The sequence below is a fragment of the Lycium ferocissimum genome, chromosome 5 (assembly GCF_029784015.1).
Source record: "Lycium ferocissimum isolate CSIRO_LF1 chromosome 5, AGI_CSIRO_Lferr_CH_V1, whole genome shotgun sequence".
NCBI lineage: Eukaryota > Viridiplantae > Streptophyta > Magnoliopsida > Solanales > Solanaceae > Lycium > Lycium ferocissimum.
This window is the reverse complement of record NC_081346.1, coordinates 33,999,211-34,020,285: the sequence shown is the minus strand read 5'-3', so window position 1 is coordinate 34,020,285 and position 21,075 is coordinate 33,999,211. Positions and strand designations below refer to the sequence as shown.

General features: G+C 36.7%; 2 protein-coding genes across 3 annotated transcripts; one reads left to right on the top strand and one right to left on the bottom strand.

The window, feature by feature from the left end:
- The first annotated feature begins 6,713 nt into the window (after positions 1-6,713).
- Positions 6,714-11,193, top strand: LOC132056748 (dihydroceramide fatty acyl 2-hydroxylase FAH2-like). The gene is made up of 7 exons (XM_059449075.1): positions 6,714-6,961; positions 7,619-7,678; positions 8,150-8,242; positions 8,615-8,811; positions 9,570-9,675; positions 10,105-10,251; positions 10,703-11,193. Exons 2-7 carry the CDS (start codon positions 7,628-7,630, stop codon positions 10,817-10,819), a joined length of 711 nt encoding a protein of 236 aa, XP_059305058.1. The 5' UTR covers positions 6,714-6,961; positions 7,619-7,627; the 3' UTR covers positions 10,820-11,193.
- A 595-nt stretch (positions 11,194-11,788) lies between these two features.
- Positions 11,789-20,315, bottom strand: LOC132056747 (dihydroceramide fatty acyl 2-hydroxylase FAH1-like). Of its 2 annotated transcripts, none has more exons than XM_059449074.1 (7): positions 20,021-20,315; positions 18,905-19,053; positions 18,259-18,351; positions 17,761-17,957; positions 17,539-17,644; positions 12,551-12,697; positions 11,789-12,224 (listed from the first exon to the last, which is right to left on the bottom strand). In XM_059449074.1, the coding sequence occupies exons 2-7, from the start codon at positions 18,953-18,955 to the stop codon at positions 12,108-12,110; spliced, it is 711 nt and encodes a 236-aa protein (XP_059305057.1). In that variant the 5' UTR covers positions 18,956-19,053; positions 20,021-20,315; the 3' UTR covers positions 11,789-12,107. The 2 variants fall into 2 exon arrangements, with proteins under 2 accessions (XP_059305057.1, XP_059305056.1); XM_059449073.1 differs by having other exon boundaries at positions 18,905-18,970.
- Positions 20,316-21,075: the final 760 nt, after the last annotated feature.

Below are 21,075 nucleotides of genomic sequence, written 5' to 3'. Positions count from 1 at the left end.
AATTCCATTCCATAAAATCATAAAACACTTATGCCTTACAACAAAGTCGGAAAATAACCTCGCCCCTAATTCGTTGCAACAACTTAAAAATATTCCGACGTGCGAAATGCGAGATGTAACACCATCAGTACAGGTTATCCCTTCACTTTATGTTCTCTCATTTCTTTATTATGTTTGATATGCATGCCTTACATACTCAGTACATTGTTCGTACTGACGTCCTTTTCTTTTATGGACGCTGTGTTCATGCCCACAGGTAGGCAGGGAGACGGACCGGATTCCTAGGAGCTTTCTCAGCAGAGACACAGGAGCACTCCACTACTCCGGAGTTGCCACTTCTTGGTATATTCTTTTGTGTATATATTGGGGCATGGCGGGGTCCTGTCCCGTCCTTATGATTACAAAGAAAACGCTAGGAGGCTCGTAGATACCGATGTGTGGGTAATAGATGTTATGTGACCTCGCAAGGTATGTCTTGTACATCATATTTGTAGCCTTATGGGCCTATGTTTATACATATGTTTTCGAGAGTTATTTGGTGATCATTCATAGTAATTCGTGGTTTGAGAAATTTCACATATATATTCAGTTGGGTATGATAGTTAGCATGATGAGTGGTACTGCAAGCAGCTCGGCACCCGTCATGGCCCACTAGTTAGGTCCCGACATATCCAAAATTATCTAATTAATTCATGTTTCTTTTATTTTATAATAGAAAAGTCTCAATTATTCCTATATCACTCGTATCACTCAACCGATCAAATACTTATTTAACCATCTATATTATCAAATTTTGTTATTTTTAATTTTTGCGTAAAAGATTATTTTTCTTTTTCAATCTATAATGCGGACTTACCCGGCCTTTCGTAAAATGCTTCCTAACATCCAAGATAAAGGTGTAAGGTCTACATACACTTTATCTCCTTTAGACCCCACATTGTGGGATCTCACTAGGTATGTTGTTGTTGTTGTGTGGACTTACCGATTTATTGAAATAATAAAATATTAATAGTTATATAATGAAAATAACTAAGACCTTCTGAGTGATATATCTAATATTGAAATAATAAAATAACTATGTCTATATGACGCGTATTTATATAATATACAATTAAATAAGTATCATACAATTAAATAAGTGTCACTCATTATTGATTATAAGTAAATCTTTTCAACCATTTATGGCCGACTTGTTGTCACCAAGTTGATGTATATCGATAGTCAGGCATTCAATTGAACCCGTCCTTTCTAGTTCTTAAATATATATGTGAATATTTTCTCGAATGTCGAAAGTCGTCTTTGTTAGAAATTGTTTGTCGAACGAGTGATCGCTACCATAAGCATCCTTGCCAATAAGTCGTCTCGAATTCATGGCTACCCGGGGATTTAGCCATTGATTTTCTGGATAATTCTTAATAAGAATACAAATGAAAAATAGCCGAACCGATTGAATCACAAGGCAAGAATTTAGAAAAATGTAAATAAAATTGGTTCATAAAGAATACATGTCCGCTTGTTGACAGGGCATTTTTGGTATTCCGAATTGTCATGCTTTAACTATGTCGTGGTAATGTTACAAAGTATGTACCTTTATCCTTATGGAGAAAAAGGTACTACATCAGTAGTTTTTCCTTTCTTATATGTGGGCCCCACGTCCAACGTTTTTTTCCCCGCAAAGCTGATAAATCAAATTGAAGTTAGTTGTACAAAGCAGGAAGAAGCCTCATTGACAACCTAACATGGGAAGTTCCCAGACCAAGAGACTTCATGAAATAGTGATAAAGCTAACTTAACTAATTTGTGGCTACGCGTATTAGCGTGTTCCTTATATATATAAAAAGCTACATCATCTAGATAACGGTTGAGATGTTAAATATCCCCACAAACAATAATTACATCCCCAGAGGGGACTATTCTCCTATTAAGCATTTGAGTCATAGTTGACGAATCTGATAATATTGTTATATTTTTCCATCCTTGCTCTCCGCACTATGAATTGCTTTTCGAATCGCCAACGCTTCAGCTATCACGATTTTTCCAACAAAATGAATTAGACTACCATAGGCATTGCCATGCTCCGAATCATGGCCTGGGCGTAACATGACACTTGGTGCCTAACTGCATGTGACAGAGCGAACCCATTGGTTGGCTGAATCAACATGTGATATCAAAACATACTAAAATGCGAAAATAATATTAACACATGCTGATTTGCTAAAAAGTCTGACTACAATATCTTATAAATGCGAAAATACTGGATAAGACTGAACATCTGAATAAATAGCCAACAAGGCTAACACATTAAAGTCTGCTAACATCTGACTGACTGAACTGTAGTCTATAAAGCCTCTAATGAATACCAAAAGGGTTAACTGTCTATGCTAGTAACTATTGGTCTGGAATTGAGAAGAATCCCAAAAGCCTAAGTCTTGAACCCTTTAGATGGATTTTTTTGAGAACCCTAGGTTAGGAACAATGAATTTTTTTTTTTAACATTCATTAATATATGTTAGAATTCACTTGGAATAGGCTGCGATTTCTTACCTTAGTGTTCTTGGTGATGGAGGAGAAGAGCAGGTCGTTTTAGGATTTGATGGGTATGAAAAGTGAGATTAAAACTGAACCCTACATATTTATAGTTTCTGGTGAGACAGATGAAGTAAGGGCACCAGGTAAGTCTCGTACTTTGAAGTACGGGCCGTACTTGCAGCCCGCACTTAGGTTAAAAATTCCAGTGAGGAAACTATTTTGGCCATCGATGTACGGGACAGAAGTACGTCCCGTACATCATAGGCCATACTTCGCCTGACAAAACCAGTGACCTCTGGTCTTCTTCCCTCTATGTACGCCTTCCATGTACGTCCCGTACTTCAAAGTACGGGCCGTACTTTTTGACGTAAGTCGTACTTCTCCCGTTCTGAGCTTATTTTTCAACTTCAAAACGTCTGTCTTGGTTTCTAAGTCCCTGAATCATGAACATAGGCTAGTTTAGAGGTACTGGGTGTTACAGGCATGAAGCACATTTCCATTAGCCTTCAAGGCTACAACTGCAATACTCGATTTTCGAGTGTTTGAACCATACTTGCATCAACATAAAGTAACACATTTTCTGGAGAAATACTTAGCAAAGTAGGCTTAGGCCTCATTTGTTTGCACTTAATGGAGGTCTGAATCTGAATAGTTCAGCTCTAAGCCCATTAAGTGTATTTTTTTTTTTTTTTACCAAATCTAACCACTGAATACGTCTGAAAACATCTGACCAAATCAGATCTTGTACAAAGTCTGGAAACCATTCAGACCATTGCTCTTTTATTTTCTTTAATGTTAAATCTAATTATTATAAACTTCTTTTCTTCTCCGATAATCACCCTACAGAACCACTACATCTACTACTAATAACCTGCATATTCATTTCACGTCTACCTCTTCATCAAATTAGTGGAAGCAATGATTTGTATTAACTTCCATTAGTTACTATTTCCTCCTCCTAATCATCACACTGCCATTGGCCAGAAAAATATATAAGTGAAATCCATTGACAAGAAAATCAAGCCGATGAGTCAATGTCTCAATGATAGATTGATTATAATTACTGATCATCCGATGGAAACAATCATGAACAAAATCTAGAAAACCTTTGAACTTCTCCGGAAAACGCATTGATAATCATTTCACCAGATTGATACCACCCACCACCACCTTGACGGTGGTGGTTTCTTGTTCAGTTACGACGGCAAAAATTGTGGGTTCCCTGATAGTGTAGTAGGCAGGGGGTGGATTTTGAGGATTTGGAAAAATAAATGGGTTAAAAATTGGATCTGTTTTCTTTTTCTTTGAAATTTGAGTTTTGGAGCTCAAGATTGATTTCAATGGAGGTCTGAAAGTTCAGTTATGCTGGTGGCTGTACAAGACTACGGCAATGAGATCTATATGTCGGTGTCCGACACTAGTTAAGAGTTGATATTTTCCCTCTTTTGATTATGCTTATTAATTTTAAAATAAAATAAAATTATATTCATTCTGATGTTAAAAAACAAACGGTATCAATTATTTAATATTCAGACATATGGATAACATCTTAATAATTCAGATTCAGACGTCTTAATCTTAATGAAAACAAATGCCCTTAGTCGGTCCTGACGCATAGTGTTTGCATTGTTTACTTCATCTGTATGTGCACCTCCAACTTTCATTTCACATGTAATTGGCAACAAATGAAGGCATGTAGCAGCCTTCGATTCTATTATGACCATGTGGGTTGCACAAAAATTTTACTATTTCATGTCCAGCTCTCTATTATCCAAATTAAATCAAATTATCTTATATGGACTTATTTAAAAGGTTTGACTTTTGATGTAATTAGAGAATCAATAATTCTTTGTCTAGAGCTCTAATGAAAAGGAGTAACATTTCGGAGAATTAGAAATAATTTAGTTCTAACAAAGGCCAACTTCTTAATCATACTTGATTTATTTTTTAAACATCAACATTTGATTTTATTAAAAGATATCATGAAATTAGTTTTTAACCTTAATTTTCATTTGTGTTTGAGCTCGTGCACAACACGGGATTTTATAACTACTTATTATAGAAAAGGGTACAAAATCTATCCTTCTCTTTTTCTTTCCCTCCAACTATCCAAAAGCAAAGCTACTATTAGAGCTATGAGTTTAACAAAATTCAAAATTTTTATTTTAAATATTCATTTAATATGTATAAATAATCTATTTAAAATTCAGTCTAAAATCCATGCATATAGCAAGAATCATAAATCTGCCTCTATACCGACCTTTCTTTCCACCAACCAAAAACATCATAGGAATGCATTTTTAGAAATTCATGTACTAGAAATGAAGATGAAAAGTTTGGTGGTTTTTCAATTTCAAACTCTTATAACCAACTTGCATGCTGCGTCTATCTATTTTATTTTAAGGATAAGGTTCAAAATGCCCCTGAACTATGGGAAAAGGTTTAAAAATTCCCTTCATCCACTTATTTTGCTAAAAATACTCCTCTAGTTATACTTTTAGCTCACTTATGCCCTTTAAGTAATAGTCAACATTGAATTAAAAAAGATAGTTTTTTTTTTTTTTTTTGGTAACTATCAGTATATTACCAAGTGAAGAAGTCTACGGCTCAAAAAAGAAAATAAAACTGTGCAGTTTGGACAACAAGCCCCAAACTTGCATCCCATCGAACTCTACAGCACCTACTTACATCTGCATCTATGCTAAGGATAAAAATTCAAATCTAACATACAACTGGCTAGTTTACTATGGCATGATAGACACCACATGCCATAGTCATCCTAAACACCTCCTAGCTAGCAGTCTTGCCTTTAGCATGTTGTGTTGCCCATTCCATTTCATGTTGCCAAATCACCCACAGATCTGTATATCCCTTGCCACACAAGTAGCTTTTCCCACACTCTCCTAGCATATTCACATTTAAACAAAGTGTGGTCAATCTCCTCAAGTTCGTCCTGGCACAAGGGACCGTCCATATTCTCAAGATTTGCCCAACTAGCAAAAAAGATAGTTTATTTAAATTTCGCAAGACATTTTATTACTGGTCAATAAGCTTTGGACTCAATTAAATAAATTCACCCGCCCTATTTTCTCACTTACTCAACCCATCCGGAAAACATAAAATCTCAACGGCATTTGCTATACTTTCTCATTTTCTCAAAGCTTTCTCAAAAACCTAACAATGGCGTTTTTGAGATTACTCACTTAAATCTGGTGTAGCAATAAGATACAGCGTTAAGGAAAATTTATAATTTTTTCGATGCACTTATTCTGATTTTATTATGTGTTCTCTTTTTTTCTTCACGTGCTCTGATTATTGAATGGATGGAATAGTTGATGCTGATAGCAAAGGGAAAAAAGAAGTTTACATAAATAAAGATAATGTTGCTTTTTGGTAGTTATGTACATTGCACAAGTAAAACTGAAGTCGAACCAGGAAAAGGTGTTATAGTTGGGGAGCTCCATCACTGTGTGATTTTCTTTTCAGTACAATTTTCTAGTGGTGTGATTACTCCATAGAGAACTGATTCATGAAACTTTGTAACTGATTCTAAACCCAACGAGTTAGGTTTTTGAGAACGCTCGAAGAAGATGAGAAAGTAGAGCAAAATGGCCGAAAATGATTTTTTCAGTGAGATTTTATGTTTTCCGGACAGATCGGTTATGTGAGAAAATCGGGCGGGTGAATTTATTTAATTGGATCAAAGTAAAATTGACCAGTAATAAAATGCCACGTGGAATTTAAAATAATTTTTTTTTAAAATTCAATGCTGAATGTTAGTCAAAAAGCATAAGTGAGCTAAAAATGTAACCAGAGGGATATTTTTATCAAAATAGGTGAATAAAGAGTTTTTTTTTTTTTTTTGACCTTTTCCAATAGTCCACTGGCATTTTTGGTCCTTCTCCGTTTATTTTATGGACGATTTAGAGATATCAAAGGAAGCCATCACCTTCAATTCTTCCCGCTTAATATCAATATAATAAATTGATCACTAACAATTACTAAAACAACAAATAAAAAGTTGGAATTTTTTCTTATTTCCAGAATGGCAAAATTAGAAATTTTGGGAGGTCGCATGAGTAAACGAAACATATAACAGAATATTGTATTATTTTCTTAAATTTTAGTGTTCAGTATTAAATATGGACATTATTTTGAGGTTGTGGTAAATTGCTTACCTGCGTAGGGCTCTCCTAAATCTTCGCAACCTGTAACCATTCAAAAGCACAACTTATTTTTTTCTTATTTCCCAAGTATTCCATTGTTCTCTCCTTTTTCTCTGACGATTAAGTCGGAGAATTGACATATGTAACTATTTTTACCCTTTTTACCTTCATATTTTATCTTGATTTTCTCTTCCCAGAAGAAATTTACCTAAGAGTATTTTATCTGCTTCTCATCTGCTTCAGAGATCAAACAGCAGTGTCATTAGGTTGTCTCTTTGACTCTTATATTAATTCTCTTTTTGTGCTCACCTTTTGATGTCTATGCATGTCAATTTAAGGATTCTGATTGCAAATTAATAATGATGAAGTAACTTTATGTCAAAACAAATTAATCCAATTGTGGGATCTATTTTTTTTCCCCGTCACCGTCCCATCTCCACTAGTGGATGGTCCTGTCCTGAATTTAAATTTGAATCGGCTGGATCTTTAAATCTTTTTATTGAATTTGTACTTTTGAAATTAGGTCCAGAATATAATATTTGTTAAGAAAACTTTAATAGCTTTTCATATGTATACTAGTAATATAATAATTAGTTAGTAGTTGTTTTAACTTCTAGTTGTGCATGTGTATTTGTTTAGATTGAAATATTTCCCAAATTTGATTAATTTTCAAAACGAAATGGGATAATATATTCAATTTTTAACGCTAAAACGATTCAAATACATAAAAGTATTATATTTGTTGACGTGAGGTTCTGAAATCATTGAACATTTATATCGTGAGAGATGGAAATAGTTATTTAAGTTTCATATCTTTCTCAAATGAGCATTAAGTTTTAATATTATAATTGTTTTTTTGATAAATCTTTCTTTTTGGCCTGAGTTTGTCATAATTAATTTGTTTTTTATTCATGTTATAAAAGGGTGCCAAGATGGTGGCACAGGGATTCACAGTGGATTTAAATAAGCCACTCGTTTTTCAGGTCAGATAATATTTATCTTCAAGAGAGTTACATGTTTTCTTCGTAATACTTCTCATACATTTACAAAACTTACTACACTGTCTTATAACACTTTTACAAATAGTGATTTGCTCTATAAGTCTTGTGATATTTAATTTATTATTTTATTTCTTTTTGCTTTTTTTTACGAAATAATTAAACAAAATTTTCAACAAAAAGAAATAAATATAGAAGTGCATTGATTTTTCAAACCAAACAATGACAATTGTTCTTTTTCTATGTTGGATCTAAAAAGAGGAGGAGATTAATGAAGCAAAGGAAAATTCACTTTAGAAGAAAGATGGGATTTTAAAAGCAGCTTTTCCTTCCATTACCGTTTCTAATTTTGAACAAAACACCATAAAGGATCATATCTTTTTTATTTCCTCTACTTTTCATTTATATTTTTCACTTCCTTTTCTAAGAAAGCAAAGCATGTAACTTTTGGATTAGGTGGGCCATCTTGGAGATTCATATGAGGGGTGGGTTCATCAGCCAATTATCACCAGAGAAAGCCCAAGATTTTTTGCAAATGGACTTCTAGAGGTAATTCCCATTTTTCGATTTCTAATTATAACAATTTAATTTATATTGATGATTTTACTCCATTAATGTATATAAAATAAAGAGCTAATGGTCAAAAATACACTTGAACTATGACTTTTTCTCGAGTTCACACCCTAAATATCAGCTATTCCTTTTCCTACCTGAATTATCACCATGCATTAAAACACACCTCAACTATGTTCCCTTTTCCCACCTCAACAATCACCATATTTAGGTAGAAAAGGGAACAACTGATAGTTAGAAAACTTGGGAAAAAGGGATAATTCGGGTTGACCATTATCTCTAAATTAAATCCAAAAAAAGTAATTGGAGGCAAAAACAAAGAAGAATTGAGTTGGTGAATGTTTGCAGTTTTTGACTCGGACGCCATGGTGGGCAATTCCATCAGTGTGGGTGCCAGTAGTAGGGTGGTTGGCATCAATATCATCAAAGAGAGGGCTTTATCCTCCTCACATAGCTGCAACACTTGTTGCTGGCATCTTTTTATGGACATTGCTTGAGTACTCATTACATCGTTTTGTTTTCCACATGAAGACTACTGGATATTGGTACATTCTCTTTCCTTTCCTTATTCTTAAACATTTTAACAGAAACCATTTTTTCACAAAACACATCGATGCTTATTGCCGGTTTCAACACTTGAACTCAAATATGTAAGGATTTTTTATAAAATCAGTTTCAACACTAAAAAGTACTCCCTCTGTCCCAATTTATGTGGCACGGTTTCGAATTTCAAGAGTCAAACTTCGGACATGTTTCGAATTTCAAGAGTCAAACTTCGGACATGAAAAGTTTGTAGTCCCTCGATCCCAATTTATGTAATATAGTTTGACTAGGCATGGAGTTTAAAAAAGAAAAAAGACTTTTAAAACTTGTGGTCTAAAATAAGTCATAGATATTTGTGTAGCTGTAAATCATTTCATTAAGAACAAAAGGGGAAGTTTAAGTAAAATTATTTCTAAATATAGAAATGTATCATTCTTTTTTTAACAGATTAAAAAAGAAAATGTATCACATAAATTGCGATAGAGGGAGTAAAAAAAGACTATAAGTCACATTAATTGACAATTCAAAACATTTAGAAGGTGTATGAAAAAATTCAAGTCAAACAAAAACTCATTTGACTCTCGAAATCTAAATTGTGCCACATAAATTGGAAGGGAAGGAGTACTATTTGTCAGTACTTGATACTCATAGCTACTTTCAATTAGCTAATCCACAGGAGCTCCGGCTTATTTACTAGCTCTAGTGTTTTTTTTTTTTTTCTTTATAAGCAATACTAATAGTTTGAGAGGATGAAATGCAGGGGAAACACACTACACTATCTTCTTCATGGTTGTCACCACAAGCACCCAATGGATGGACTAAGGCTTGTCTTCCCCCCTGCTGCAACTGCTATTTTGCTACTCCCAGTAAGTTCACTTTTATAGTTTTGTTATTATTATTATTTTATTACTTATTAAAAGTTCTTTAAAATTACTTTCTGTATTTGACAAAGTTCTGGTCAAGATATTCTATGACAAAGTAAAAATAATACTTAGTAATAACAATAACGTCAACCACAACAACCACGTCTAGGACGATGATACTCAACAATAAATAAATAAAAGATAGCTCAGTGCACCGAGCTCCCGCTATGCACAAAGTCTCAGGAAAGATCGAACCACATTGGATTCTATTATATTAGTCATATGTTGAGATTTTTTTTTATTTTTTTTTGTAAGATGTCGTTTCCACCTGACAACTGTTACTTAAAGAAACTCTTTTTTTTTTTTTTTTTGGCTTTTTTTCATAATGTATTTGTTCTTATATTCTAATCTTCTACTGTCTTGGTACTGCAGCTATGGAGTTTAGTTAAGCTGTTAGTACCTTTCACATATGCCCCTGCCTTTCTTGGAGGAGGTTTGTTGGGTTATATTATGTATGACTGCACCCATTACTACTTGCATCATGGCAAGCCATTGAAAGGAATTTCCCATTCGCTCAAGGTACATCATTAATCCAAGACTTTTACTAGTCATATTTACAAATTACACATATACATGATAAAATAAAATAGCATAACTTCATGTTAATTATCCTATCACTTATCTTACCTTATCCGGTTATATTTTTAATTATTAGTAGCATAAACATGATAAATACCATCAACAATTATAGTGGGATGGTTGGGCTCCTTTACTCTTAGTCAAAGGTTTCAAACACTAAAAATGGAAAACTTCTTGGTAAGGAACACTTTACCCCTTAATGAACTACATGACACAAATTTAGATTTGTTGGGTCAGTAGATTTTTGTATACCGGAAGGCTAAACCCATAAAAATGATAAATCTGTACTTGTGGAGATGCATGTTCTTCATGTTATATTAGTAATGTGTTGTTCTTTTTTTTTTTTTTTTTTTTTTTTTTTTTTTTCTTTTCTTGGTATTGTGTATTACAGAGATATCATATGGACCATCATTTCAAAGTTCAAGATAAGGGATATGGAATCACTTCAGACTTTTGGGACAAGATCTTTGGGACACTTCCTCCAAAACCTAGCAAGAAAATTGGATGAATTAAAATGGAGAAGTTTCTCATGAGCTGCCAAAAAAAAAAAAAAAAAAAACTGGCTGTGTAAAAAATATAAATATGAAAACTGCTCTGTCAATATGACTACCTCCTGATAGTATATGTTTGGTTCTCTGTTTGTTTTTCGTTTTTTTTTTTTTTTTGGGTCAGATTTTTTTTTTTTTTTTTTTTTTTTTTTTTTTTTTTTTGGTTCATTCGATCTATATTTTCTCTTGACCTTTGGGTTTTAAGTTTTAGGAAATCTTTCTCGCGATGAAAATCCATTAGGGTGACAATGTGGTTCACATTGTAAAGTAGTGTTTCTTCAAGTCGTACTTTGAGAAAGAAATAATTGGATAGTATGTATAGTCTATCATCTTATTTTGAATGTCCCTTACGTTTCTTTTTCCCAATTAGATTGTTGCTTGCATGCATAAAAATAATCAAAGTCTTTTCCTACTTGTTTTGACAACGATTTCAATATTATGCAAATTAATAGGTCACATGGTATATGTGATATAGTTTCTCGTTGTCTCTAGTGATGTTAAAGAAGCTGTTCCCTACAGCTGGGCTTGGAACAAAGTGAATTTCTCACTAATGAATCTGTGTAAATGAGACCTCTACAACCTTACTATATCTTATTTTGTTTGGCTCTAATACTATTTTTATCATGATCATAATTCTAAAACTAGTATAAATTTCTAATGAGATAAGTGTTATCAAAGTCTAAATTAAGATTGAAAATTGATTCTTTTTTAAAAAGTTCTTATGATATACGTAAAAGGAAGAGGAAGGGCGAACAGGGGATGGATTACAAGGTAGGGAATTGAACCCTCACCAACAAGACGAAAGTTTAAGTAGCTGACCAATTGGACTACTAAGAATCCCAAAAATTGATTCATTCAACCCTTACAAAAAGAAACGAGGAGGTAATTTCAGGAAAGGAGTACTACTTGTGCTAGTTTCTCTACGAAAATGAAAAGAAATAAATATAACCTTTGCTACATATATTAACCGGATATATTTTCCATAGTACAACAGATGATGATAACTTACCCAACATGCAGTCCGATGATAAACTTAAATACAACCTAGATGGACAGATAGACCACAATGTTTTTCAACCAGGTTATGTAACCCTTGCACAAGTCAGGCACATAGCTGAGATGCCCACTTTGCCGACAAAAATCTAGAAGAAATGTGACAGCAGATGAAAGAATGTAAGGATAAAACTAAGATGTTTGCCCTTTCTACTTAATAATGCTATAAAATGCGATTCTCATCTCTGAAAGGAATTATCTGCTCTTGGCTGATTTAGATTGTGGTAGCGTTCCAAACACCGTGTCCCAGAAAGAAGAAGTGATACCAAAACCTTTGTTCTGGATGCGAAAGTGATGATTCAAATGATATTTCTGCCAAACAAAACAGGACAAGAAGATCGTACAGTTAACATCATTTAATCTTTTCTGCTATACTTCCTACAAACTAAAAGATAAAACATCACTGCTGTGGCATTATCACACAATTTAAAACACTATTGCACATGAATATAGGAGCCAACACAGACCTAAAATCAGTCAGGTAAGCATTTTGCTAGACAGATACCTCATGATGCCAGCAGACATCTCAAAAACTATACACATAATAATCAGATAAAATCATAAGGTTGACCTTATGAAGCTAGTGATATACCGGCAAGGCAATTAATAAGATAACATTAGAGGGGTGCCTCACTTACCTTGAGATTTTTTGGCACTTCACTTGTTGGTTGTCCATGATGCAAGTAGTAGTGGGTTACATCATACATGACATAGCCCAACAAGCCTCCTCCAAATAAAGCAGGAGCAGTTGAGGGAGTCGAAATGAGTTTGATTAAATTCCAGAACTGCAATCACAAAGCACAGTATATCAAAAGCTCCGGGAAATGCTAATAGTAATAGCTACTCAGCAAAAAAACAAATAGTGCGATCAATTCAATGTTTACTACAGTTTTATAATCAATGTCCCTCAAATAAACATACACAACAATATACGATTTTCAACTTGGCACTCTTTTGTTCTCTCTCCATCTCGGAAAAAAAAAAAAATTACCTACTTTGACTAGTGTAGAACTGTAGATATTAAGAATACTGTTCAGATGAATTATTATATTAGTATCACAATATATGAATTACTAAATTCATGTATTGTTTTGTAGAAGATTTCTTGCCTTTTCTATAATTCATAGACAGTTACTGCTACTGACAGCTGCTCTCCCCTCTCTCACCTTCCCCTCACAACGGTAAGATCAGCCACCCCACCCCCACCCCCACCAGGCCACCCCGACCGGCGACGACGATCACCACCATCGGTAGTACGTTTTTCCGGCCGGCCAGATCTCTCTCTCCTCTCTTCTCTTTTCTTTCTTTCTTTCTTTCTTCCCTTTTTTTCTTTTCCTTCCTCCTCTACCCTGCGACCGGGAACCCTTCACCAGTAGGTTTCCAGTCAGTTTCTGCACAGGTACCCAAGTTTTCCGGCAGTTCCTAGCGGTGAACAGTGATTCCAGCCAGGGAACAGTGCTTTCCGGTGGAGAACAGTATGTCCAGCGGCAAACAGGGATTTCTTTTTTTGGTGGTGAACAGGTTCTACTTACTTGGAGTCGGTACCTCCAGTAGCCCATTCCCTGTCTTTTAGCCTTATAAATTTTGCCTGCTCCGCCTAATTGAATATCTATTTCACTGCCTATAGATTCTTGCTAACTTGTACTTTAGTATTGATCCTTTGTTTGTCTTAGATTAACCTGTGACTAGCGTATATTTGCTTTAGTGGCTTTGGTGAGGGATCGTAGACTAGGGTCATGTTCTTGGTTGGGGACGGGGGCTAGGGATGGGGGGGCTAAGGGGGTTGAGGGAGCTTCTAGGTTGAGAGTAGGGTCTTGGAATATTGGGACTTTATCGGGGAAGTCCATAGAATTAGTTAAGATTCTTAAGAAGAGGAGGATTAATATTGCTTGTGTCCAAGAGACTAAATGGGTAGGACCTAAAGCTAAGGATGTGGACGGGTGCAAGCTTTGGTTCTCGGGTAGGTCGAGGTATAGGAATGGGGTAGGGATCTTAGTAGATAGTTTTAGCCAGAGATCAAAAGGTGGTAGGGGTTAGGAGGATCAATGACAGGATGATGGCGATTAAGTTGGTCGTTGGAGGGTTCACCTTGAACATTATTAGTGCTTACGCGCCGTAAGCGGGTTTGGACGAGGAGGAAAAAGGCGCTTTTGGGAGGACTTGGACGAAGTGGTGGTAAGTATACCGCCTACTGAGAAGTTATTCGTAGGAGGAGATTTCAATGGGCACGGTCATCGGGTCCGTTTCAGAGGGTTATGACGATATGCATGGAGGATTTGGCTTCGGGGACGAACGGTGGGAGTCTCACTCCTTGATTTCGCAAAGGCTTTGGATTGGTGGTAGCCAACCCGAGTTTTCCGAAGGAGGAGCACTTGGTAACCTTAGTAGCTCGGCAATGCGACGCGTATAGACTTTTTGCTCCTTAGAAAAGATGATAAAGGCCTCTGTAAGGACTGCAAAGTCATTCCGAGTGAGAATCTTACGATCCAGCATAAGCTATTGGTGATGGATTTGGAGATAAAGAGGAAGAAGAAGAAGAAAAGGGTCGTGGATGACCGACAGAGGATTAGGTGGGGGAGAGCCCTAGATATGGGGGAGAAGTTTGGCTATAGGAGCGTGGGATAGTAGGGGGGATGCGAGCAGTATGTGGGATAGGACGGCTAGTTGTATTAGGGAAGCAGCTAGAGAGGTATTGGGGGTCTCAAGAGGCCGTCATGGTGCGGGCAACTAGGGATCGGTGGTGGACATAAAAGAGAAGTCAAGGAAGGCGAAAGCAAAAGGTTAGGTGTATGTGAGTCGGGTAGCAACAAGATGATGACGAGAAGCGGACGAAAGGGAAAAGTTTAAGATGGCGAGAAGGAGGCGAAGTTGGCGGTTTTCGGCGACAAAACGGCGGCGTATGCGTAATCAGAGGACGAGAGCGGGGGAGAAGAAGTTGTTCAGGCTTGCCAAGGCGAGCGAGAGGAAGGCACGCGATCTGGATCAAGTGAAGTGCATCAAGGACGAGGATGACAAAGTATTGGTAGAGGAAGCTCACATTGGACAGAGATGGTAGTCATACTTTCATAAACTCTTGAACGAAAAGGGGACGGAGACATTGTGTTGGGAGACTTGGAGTACTCGATAAAGCGTCGCGACTTTGGATATCAGAGAGTATAAAGGTTGGGTGAGGTTAGGGAGTTTGTCGTAGGATGCGCGGGCAAGAATCGGACTGACGAGATTCCCGGGGAATTTTGGAAAAGTCACAGTGGTAGGTCAAGTGGTCGATCGGGTTGTTTAATGTTATTTTCAAGACAACAAGATGCCCGAAGAATGGAGGTGGAGTACAATGATTACTGTACAAAAACAAGGCGACATTCAAAGTCATGCAACAACTATAGAGGTATCAAGTTGCTAAGTCACACTATGAAAGCAGGAAAGGGTGGTGGAGATGAGGGTGAGGAGAGGTGTGTCTATTTCGGAGAACCGCTTTCGATCTGCGCCGGGCGCTCGACTACAGAAGCCATTCATATTGTAAGGAGAGATTAGTGGAGCAGTATAGGGAGTGGAAGAGGGACTTGCACATGGTATTCATCGACCTAGAAAAGGCTTACGACAAAGTGCCAAGAGAGGTCCTATGAAGATGCTTGGAGGCTAAAGGTGTACCCATGGTGTACATTAGAGCGATAAAGGATATGTATGATGGAGCCAAGACAGTGGTAAGGACCTCCGTAGAGGAGACTCGGAGCACTTCCTGGTTTCCTGGCTTAGGGGTTGCGTCGGGGATCGGCTCATGGAAGTTTCTATTCGCCTTGGTGATGGATGAATCGACGTGATAAATACAAGGTGAGGTGCCTTGGTGTATGTTGTTCATGCGATGATAGTGCGGTGTGAGACTCGTAGCGGAGTTAACGCTGCTAAGAGGGCGGGAGACGCACGTTGGAGTCTAAAGGATTTAAATTGAGTAGGACAGGCAGAATACTTGGAGTGCGGAGTTCGATGCGTACGCATCGTCGACGATGGAAGTGAGGCTTGGTACCCGGGCCATCCAAAGAAGGAAGTTTCAAGTATCTTGGTTACTATTATACAAGGAGATGGGGTATCGGCGATGATGTTTCACATCGTATTAGTGCGAGGTAGATGAAATGGAGGCTCGGCTCCGAGTGTTGTGTGACGGAAAGTGCCACCAAACTTAAAGGCAAGTTACAAGTAGTGGTTGAACCGACTTTATATTGCACGGGGCGGAGTGTTGCGCCGCAGCTCTCACGTTCGTAAGATGAAAGTCGCGAAATGCGAATCTTTGCGATGGACGTGCGGGCACACTGGAGGATAGAATTAGGAACGAAAATATCCCATCAAGGTGGGAGTAAAGACGGTGGAGAACAAGACGGGGAAGCGAGGTCGAGACGGTTTGACATATGAAGAGAAGAGACACGTACGCTCCGGTGCGGGTGAGAGGTTGGCTTTGGACGGTTTCGGGAGAGGCAGAGGAGGCCGAAAAAGTATTTGGGAGAGGTGATTGGAGACAGACATGGCGCAGCTTTCGAACCGAGGACACGACCTTAGATAGTGAGGTCGTGAGGACTCGCATTAGATAGTAGGCCAGGTTACTTATCCTTTCATCCTAGTACTTGTAGTTTTGCTCATTCGTTTATTGCCATTTGATTTCTGCTTATATTTGTTGGGCCTTGTACTTTGATTATCTTATATTTCTATGGTAGCTAATGCTCCTTTCTTTCCAGACTGTTCTATCATGACTTTCTCGCTTTTGTTATTCCTCGTTTTCATATTGTTTTTGATATGTTTGTCCCTATCTGACTTTTTGTCTTGTTTTCTCTCTTGAGTCGAGTCTTCCGAAAACAGCCTCCCAACCTTTCAAGGTGGGGGTAAGGTCTGCGTACACTCTACCCTCCCCAGACCCCACATTGTGGGATTCTACTGGGCATGTTGTTGTTGTTGTTGTATGTATTGTTTTGTACTCGGTATTCTTTGTATTTGAGTTTAATACAAAGTTGGGAGAGAGTTATCATAATTTTATGCCTTGTCTTCAGATTTCTAATCACTGAAAATAATTCTAAGTCCCTAATACGAAAAGAAAAGAGAAGACAGAGTCAATAGGAATGATGGCTGCCGTACAGTGACGTGAACAAAACTTCACTCCTGTAGGACTATGATGCAATATACTTCCCATCAAAAGAAGCCTCAGGATTTTTAAGTGTTTGGTTTCCTTTAGCTGTATTAGACAAGTGATTGAAAAACTCACATCATCAGGGTTAACAATGAGTCAATTTCTACTTGAAAATCAATGAGTAACCGAAACAAGGTGTCTATCTTATTCCTCTATAGGTTTTACGAACCAGCGAGAGATCTCAGTGTCACTGGAAGGGTTCTCTTTCCACTAAATAGCTTTGTAACTTGTTAAAACTGGAGTTTTTTTGGCTATTTGTGTGTGCACATACAATTATATCCATTTACGTTGTCAGGTAAATTATAGAGAACTTCTAGTAATTTTTATTAATGAATTTAAATGGAGAAACATGGTTAATGAGGATTTATATAGCCAGCCCCAACTTGGTTGGGATTGATGCGTAATTCCATGAATATGAGCTAAATATTAACTAAGCTAGTGGTATGAAATCAAACATACCGGTACACAAAGAATAGCTGTCGCAGCAGGAGGAAAAACAAGGCGTAGACCATCCATGGGATGCTTGTGATGACAACCATGAAGGAGATAATGAGCCGTGTTTCCCCTGTAACAAGTTTCAATGTTGTAATATGTTTAAGGAATAGGGCCAGAAACTGGTAGGACACTATAAGTGCAAAATCCTCTCCCTCTGGAGACAGAAGATGTACAAAGAGCACTTACCAATAGCTCTTCGTCTTTATATGGAAAAGGAATCGATGAAGAGTGTATTCCATCAATGTCCACACAAAAATTCCAAAAACTACAATCAATGCCGCCTCAGGAACAGTATGGCCCATCCGGATTGATACTGAGATGCTATAGCACACAACTGGGAGCCAAATGACTGGAATTGCGCACCAAACTGTACGAGTCAGAAACTGTTCCACAAATAAAACATCTCAATACCACTATAGATGGAGTTCCTGTCAAATGGAATGTTACATGGACTCTGGTATGAGTATAGGATTCATGTCTTTGACACAGGTACATTCCATGTCTAGCAAGTTTTTCTACTTGAACAATTGTTACAAATGAAAGCACTTAAGTATGTCATACTTGTTTATGCGTGTGTGGCATGGCAGATGAAGAGACTGAATAACAATAGCTCTAATAATACATCGGGAGTAAAAAGTGACCCTGTTGAGTCCCATGGGCATCAAGGATTAAATAAAGCAATACCTCCCAAAAATCACTTTCAAAAAATCGAGGTCCTTCCTTGTTAACGATAGGCTGGTGAACCCATTCCTCATAAGCTTCTCCAAGGTGGCCAACCTAAGAACATAATCCAGAAGTCAAAAAGAAAAATGAGTAGATATTTTATTGGTATGAGTTAGCTGAACAAAGTTATTTCTTACTTAGTTTAAAGTGATGAAATAAAGGCTAGGGGCTAAGGAATACGGTTTGACGTGACAAAGAGAAGTTGAAAACAATACGATCACTAGAATAGGTTTTTTATCTAAACAATGTCAGGAAGAGAATCCTTCTTCTCTTTATATCTGTCTCTTTTATTTCTGCTATCATTTTTATTTTGGGTTCCTAGGCAAGTAAAACAAACATCATATGGATTTTGATGCCTACAGATGGATATATGATAATAACTGGGATGAGGTGCTTCCCTTATGAACACAAATTACAAAATAATCTTTAATTAGACAAATGTAACAGATCTAGGCCATCAGTAGCAGACGAGCATGGGGAGAAAGAAACTACAAGATGAACAGAAACTACAAGATGAACTTCAGGAAAGATACCCTGATGGCAGCATTGATCATGGTTTACTTGACAGATCTTCTAAAATAGAAATACGTAGAGTTGCAGTTTTTACCTGGAAGACAAGAGCTTTATCTAAATCCACTTCGAAGCCCTGTGCAACCATCGTGGGACTTTATAGCTAGTTGATAGGACACAAAAAAGGATAACGTTAGGGAGGATTCAAGAGAAGATGTACTGCCAAGAGACGACGAGAAGTTCCACCTACAGTTGAGTGCAACTAATTAGAGTTACTATTTTGATTGAGACAATATAGGGAAAACAAAAAACTATTCCACATTAGGAAAGCAAACACAAATCAGTCATCCTTTGTATATTTTCCCTCTGACAAGTTTTGTATTAAACTTGTATTTCCACTCCAACTTGGAAATGGATGTCTTTCATTAACTAGTCATGTTCCTGCGTGATTATATTCATCAATTAACTTGAAGGATTTGTTAGCAAATAATTTTGAAATGTTTCTTGCTTAAAATGAATTTCAATCTAAAGACTGTCACATACTTAACCCAATCAGCTAGCAGGCACTGAAAGGACCCTCTGAAGTTTAATTCATCAAGAAAAACATTTTTCCATTACCATTATCCTGGTTTGAATCACTAAGCTAGTTTAAATATTACATAACAATATACAAAAAGTACAGACACAATAGATTCATCATATATAAGATTGCCAACAAAAGTACGTGAAGCTGGAAAAGTTTCAGCTCACAATAGATTACCGAAACCAAAGGACAATCCAACAAAAGCTGAAGTATTTCTTCTGTTGGTCTTTTGCCTGGGAACTTAGGAAAGAAAATAACGTATCTATAATTTCCACCAAAAAAAAAAAAAAAAAAAAAACACACACACACACACAAAAAAAAAAAAAAGGACAACCAATACATTTTTCAGAACCGATCAACTATGACAAACTTACCTTTCACCTAAACCTGGTGTATAATCGTGGATCTTTCTTGGATGTAAATTTCACTTAATTTACGATGATCAAAAATCATCTTTTCACAAATTCTAAAATGAATACAAGAGAATTGGCGAGCAAATCAAGAATGTTCATTCATTTCATCCAGCACTCAATTCACAAGAAACCCCACGTGGCCTATGACACAGATCTACTTCACAAAACAGCTAGAAAGAGATAAGTAACAAGAAATAATAGCATAGAAAAAACTCACCCACTACCACTTTCGTCAAGATTTCTCTGTTCAGATGATTCCTTAGCAAGCAAGACTCTCTCCAGGGTGCCGCCTGCCTATATAATCAGATATTTTAAGACTTCCGAGTTTTATTTTGCTTTTTGGGAAGAGAATATACCTCTTTCTATGTTTACGTAATTGGGCAAGATGATTTGGATGGTGAGATCCTGACCGCAGATGATTTTGTTCTCACGTGAAGGTTGCCAATCTGGCACTCATGCATACAACTCGTCCATGGGGGAAATTTGAATTTCATCAATTGTGGAAAAGGCTGGTTTTCAAACTCTCCTCTTTTTATTTCACGAAATTGCTTGTTGGTTTGAGATATAAGATAGAATTAAGTAATACATAGATTAAATACTAAATGACAACATTATCTTTATCTTTTCCTCAAACTTATCATAATCCCCTTTCCATTTTATGAAGCTTAAAAATAAATATGTATTCCAAATTTTTACCATATATCTTAATTTTAGTACAAAAAAATAAAATATCTAATAAACATAATCATTGCAATACATTCTCAAAAAAGAAGACGTGTGTAGAGCTGAACACTATTAATTCCTACATTATTAATTTCTATATTATAGTCATTGGATAACATATATAATAACAACGTACCCAGTGTAATCCCACAAGAGTCTGTGGAGGGTAAGATGTACGCAGATCTTACCCCTATTTTTATGGGGTAGAAACATTGTTTCCGATAGACCCTCGGCTCGAAATAAAAGAAAAGAATTTGAAGCATAGTATCAAGTAAAATATGACAGCACAATAGCAAGACACAAAGCAAACAACAGATAATAATACACATTGAAGAAAAGAAAAACTACGCGAGTACTAACTAAATACTACTACTAAGGAGAACACTCAGCTACCTACTAACTGGGCTGGGCATAAATACCGAAAATCGAAAAATCGGACCGAACCGAACCGAACTTCAAGAAACCGAAACCGAAAGAACCGAACCGAACTAGTTTGGTTCGGTGTTTGGTGTTCACCTTCAAAAACCCGAAACCGAACCGAACTTTGAT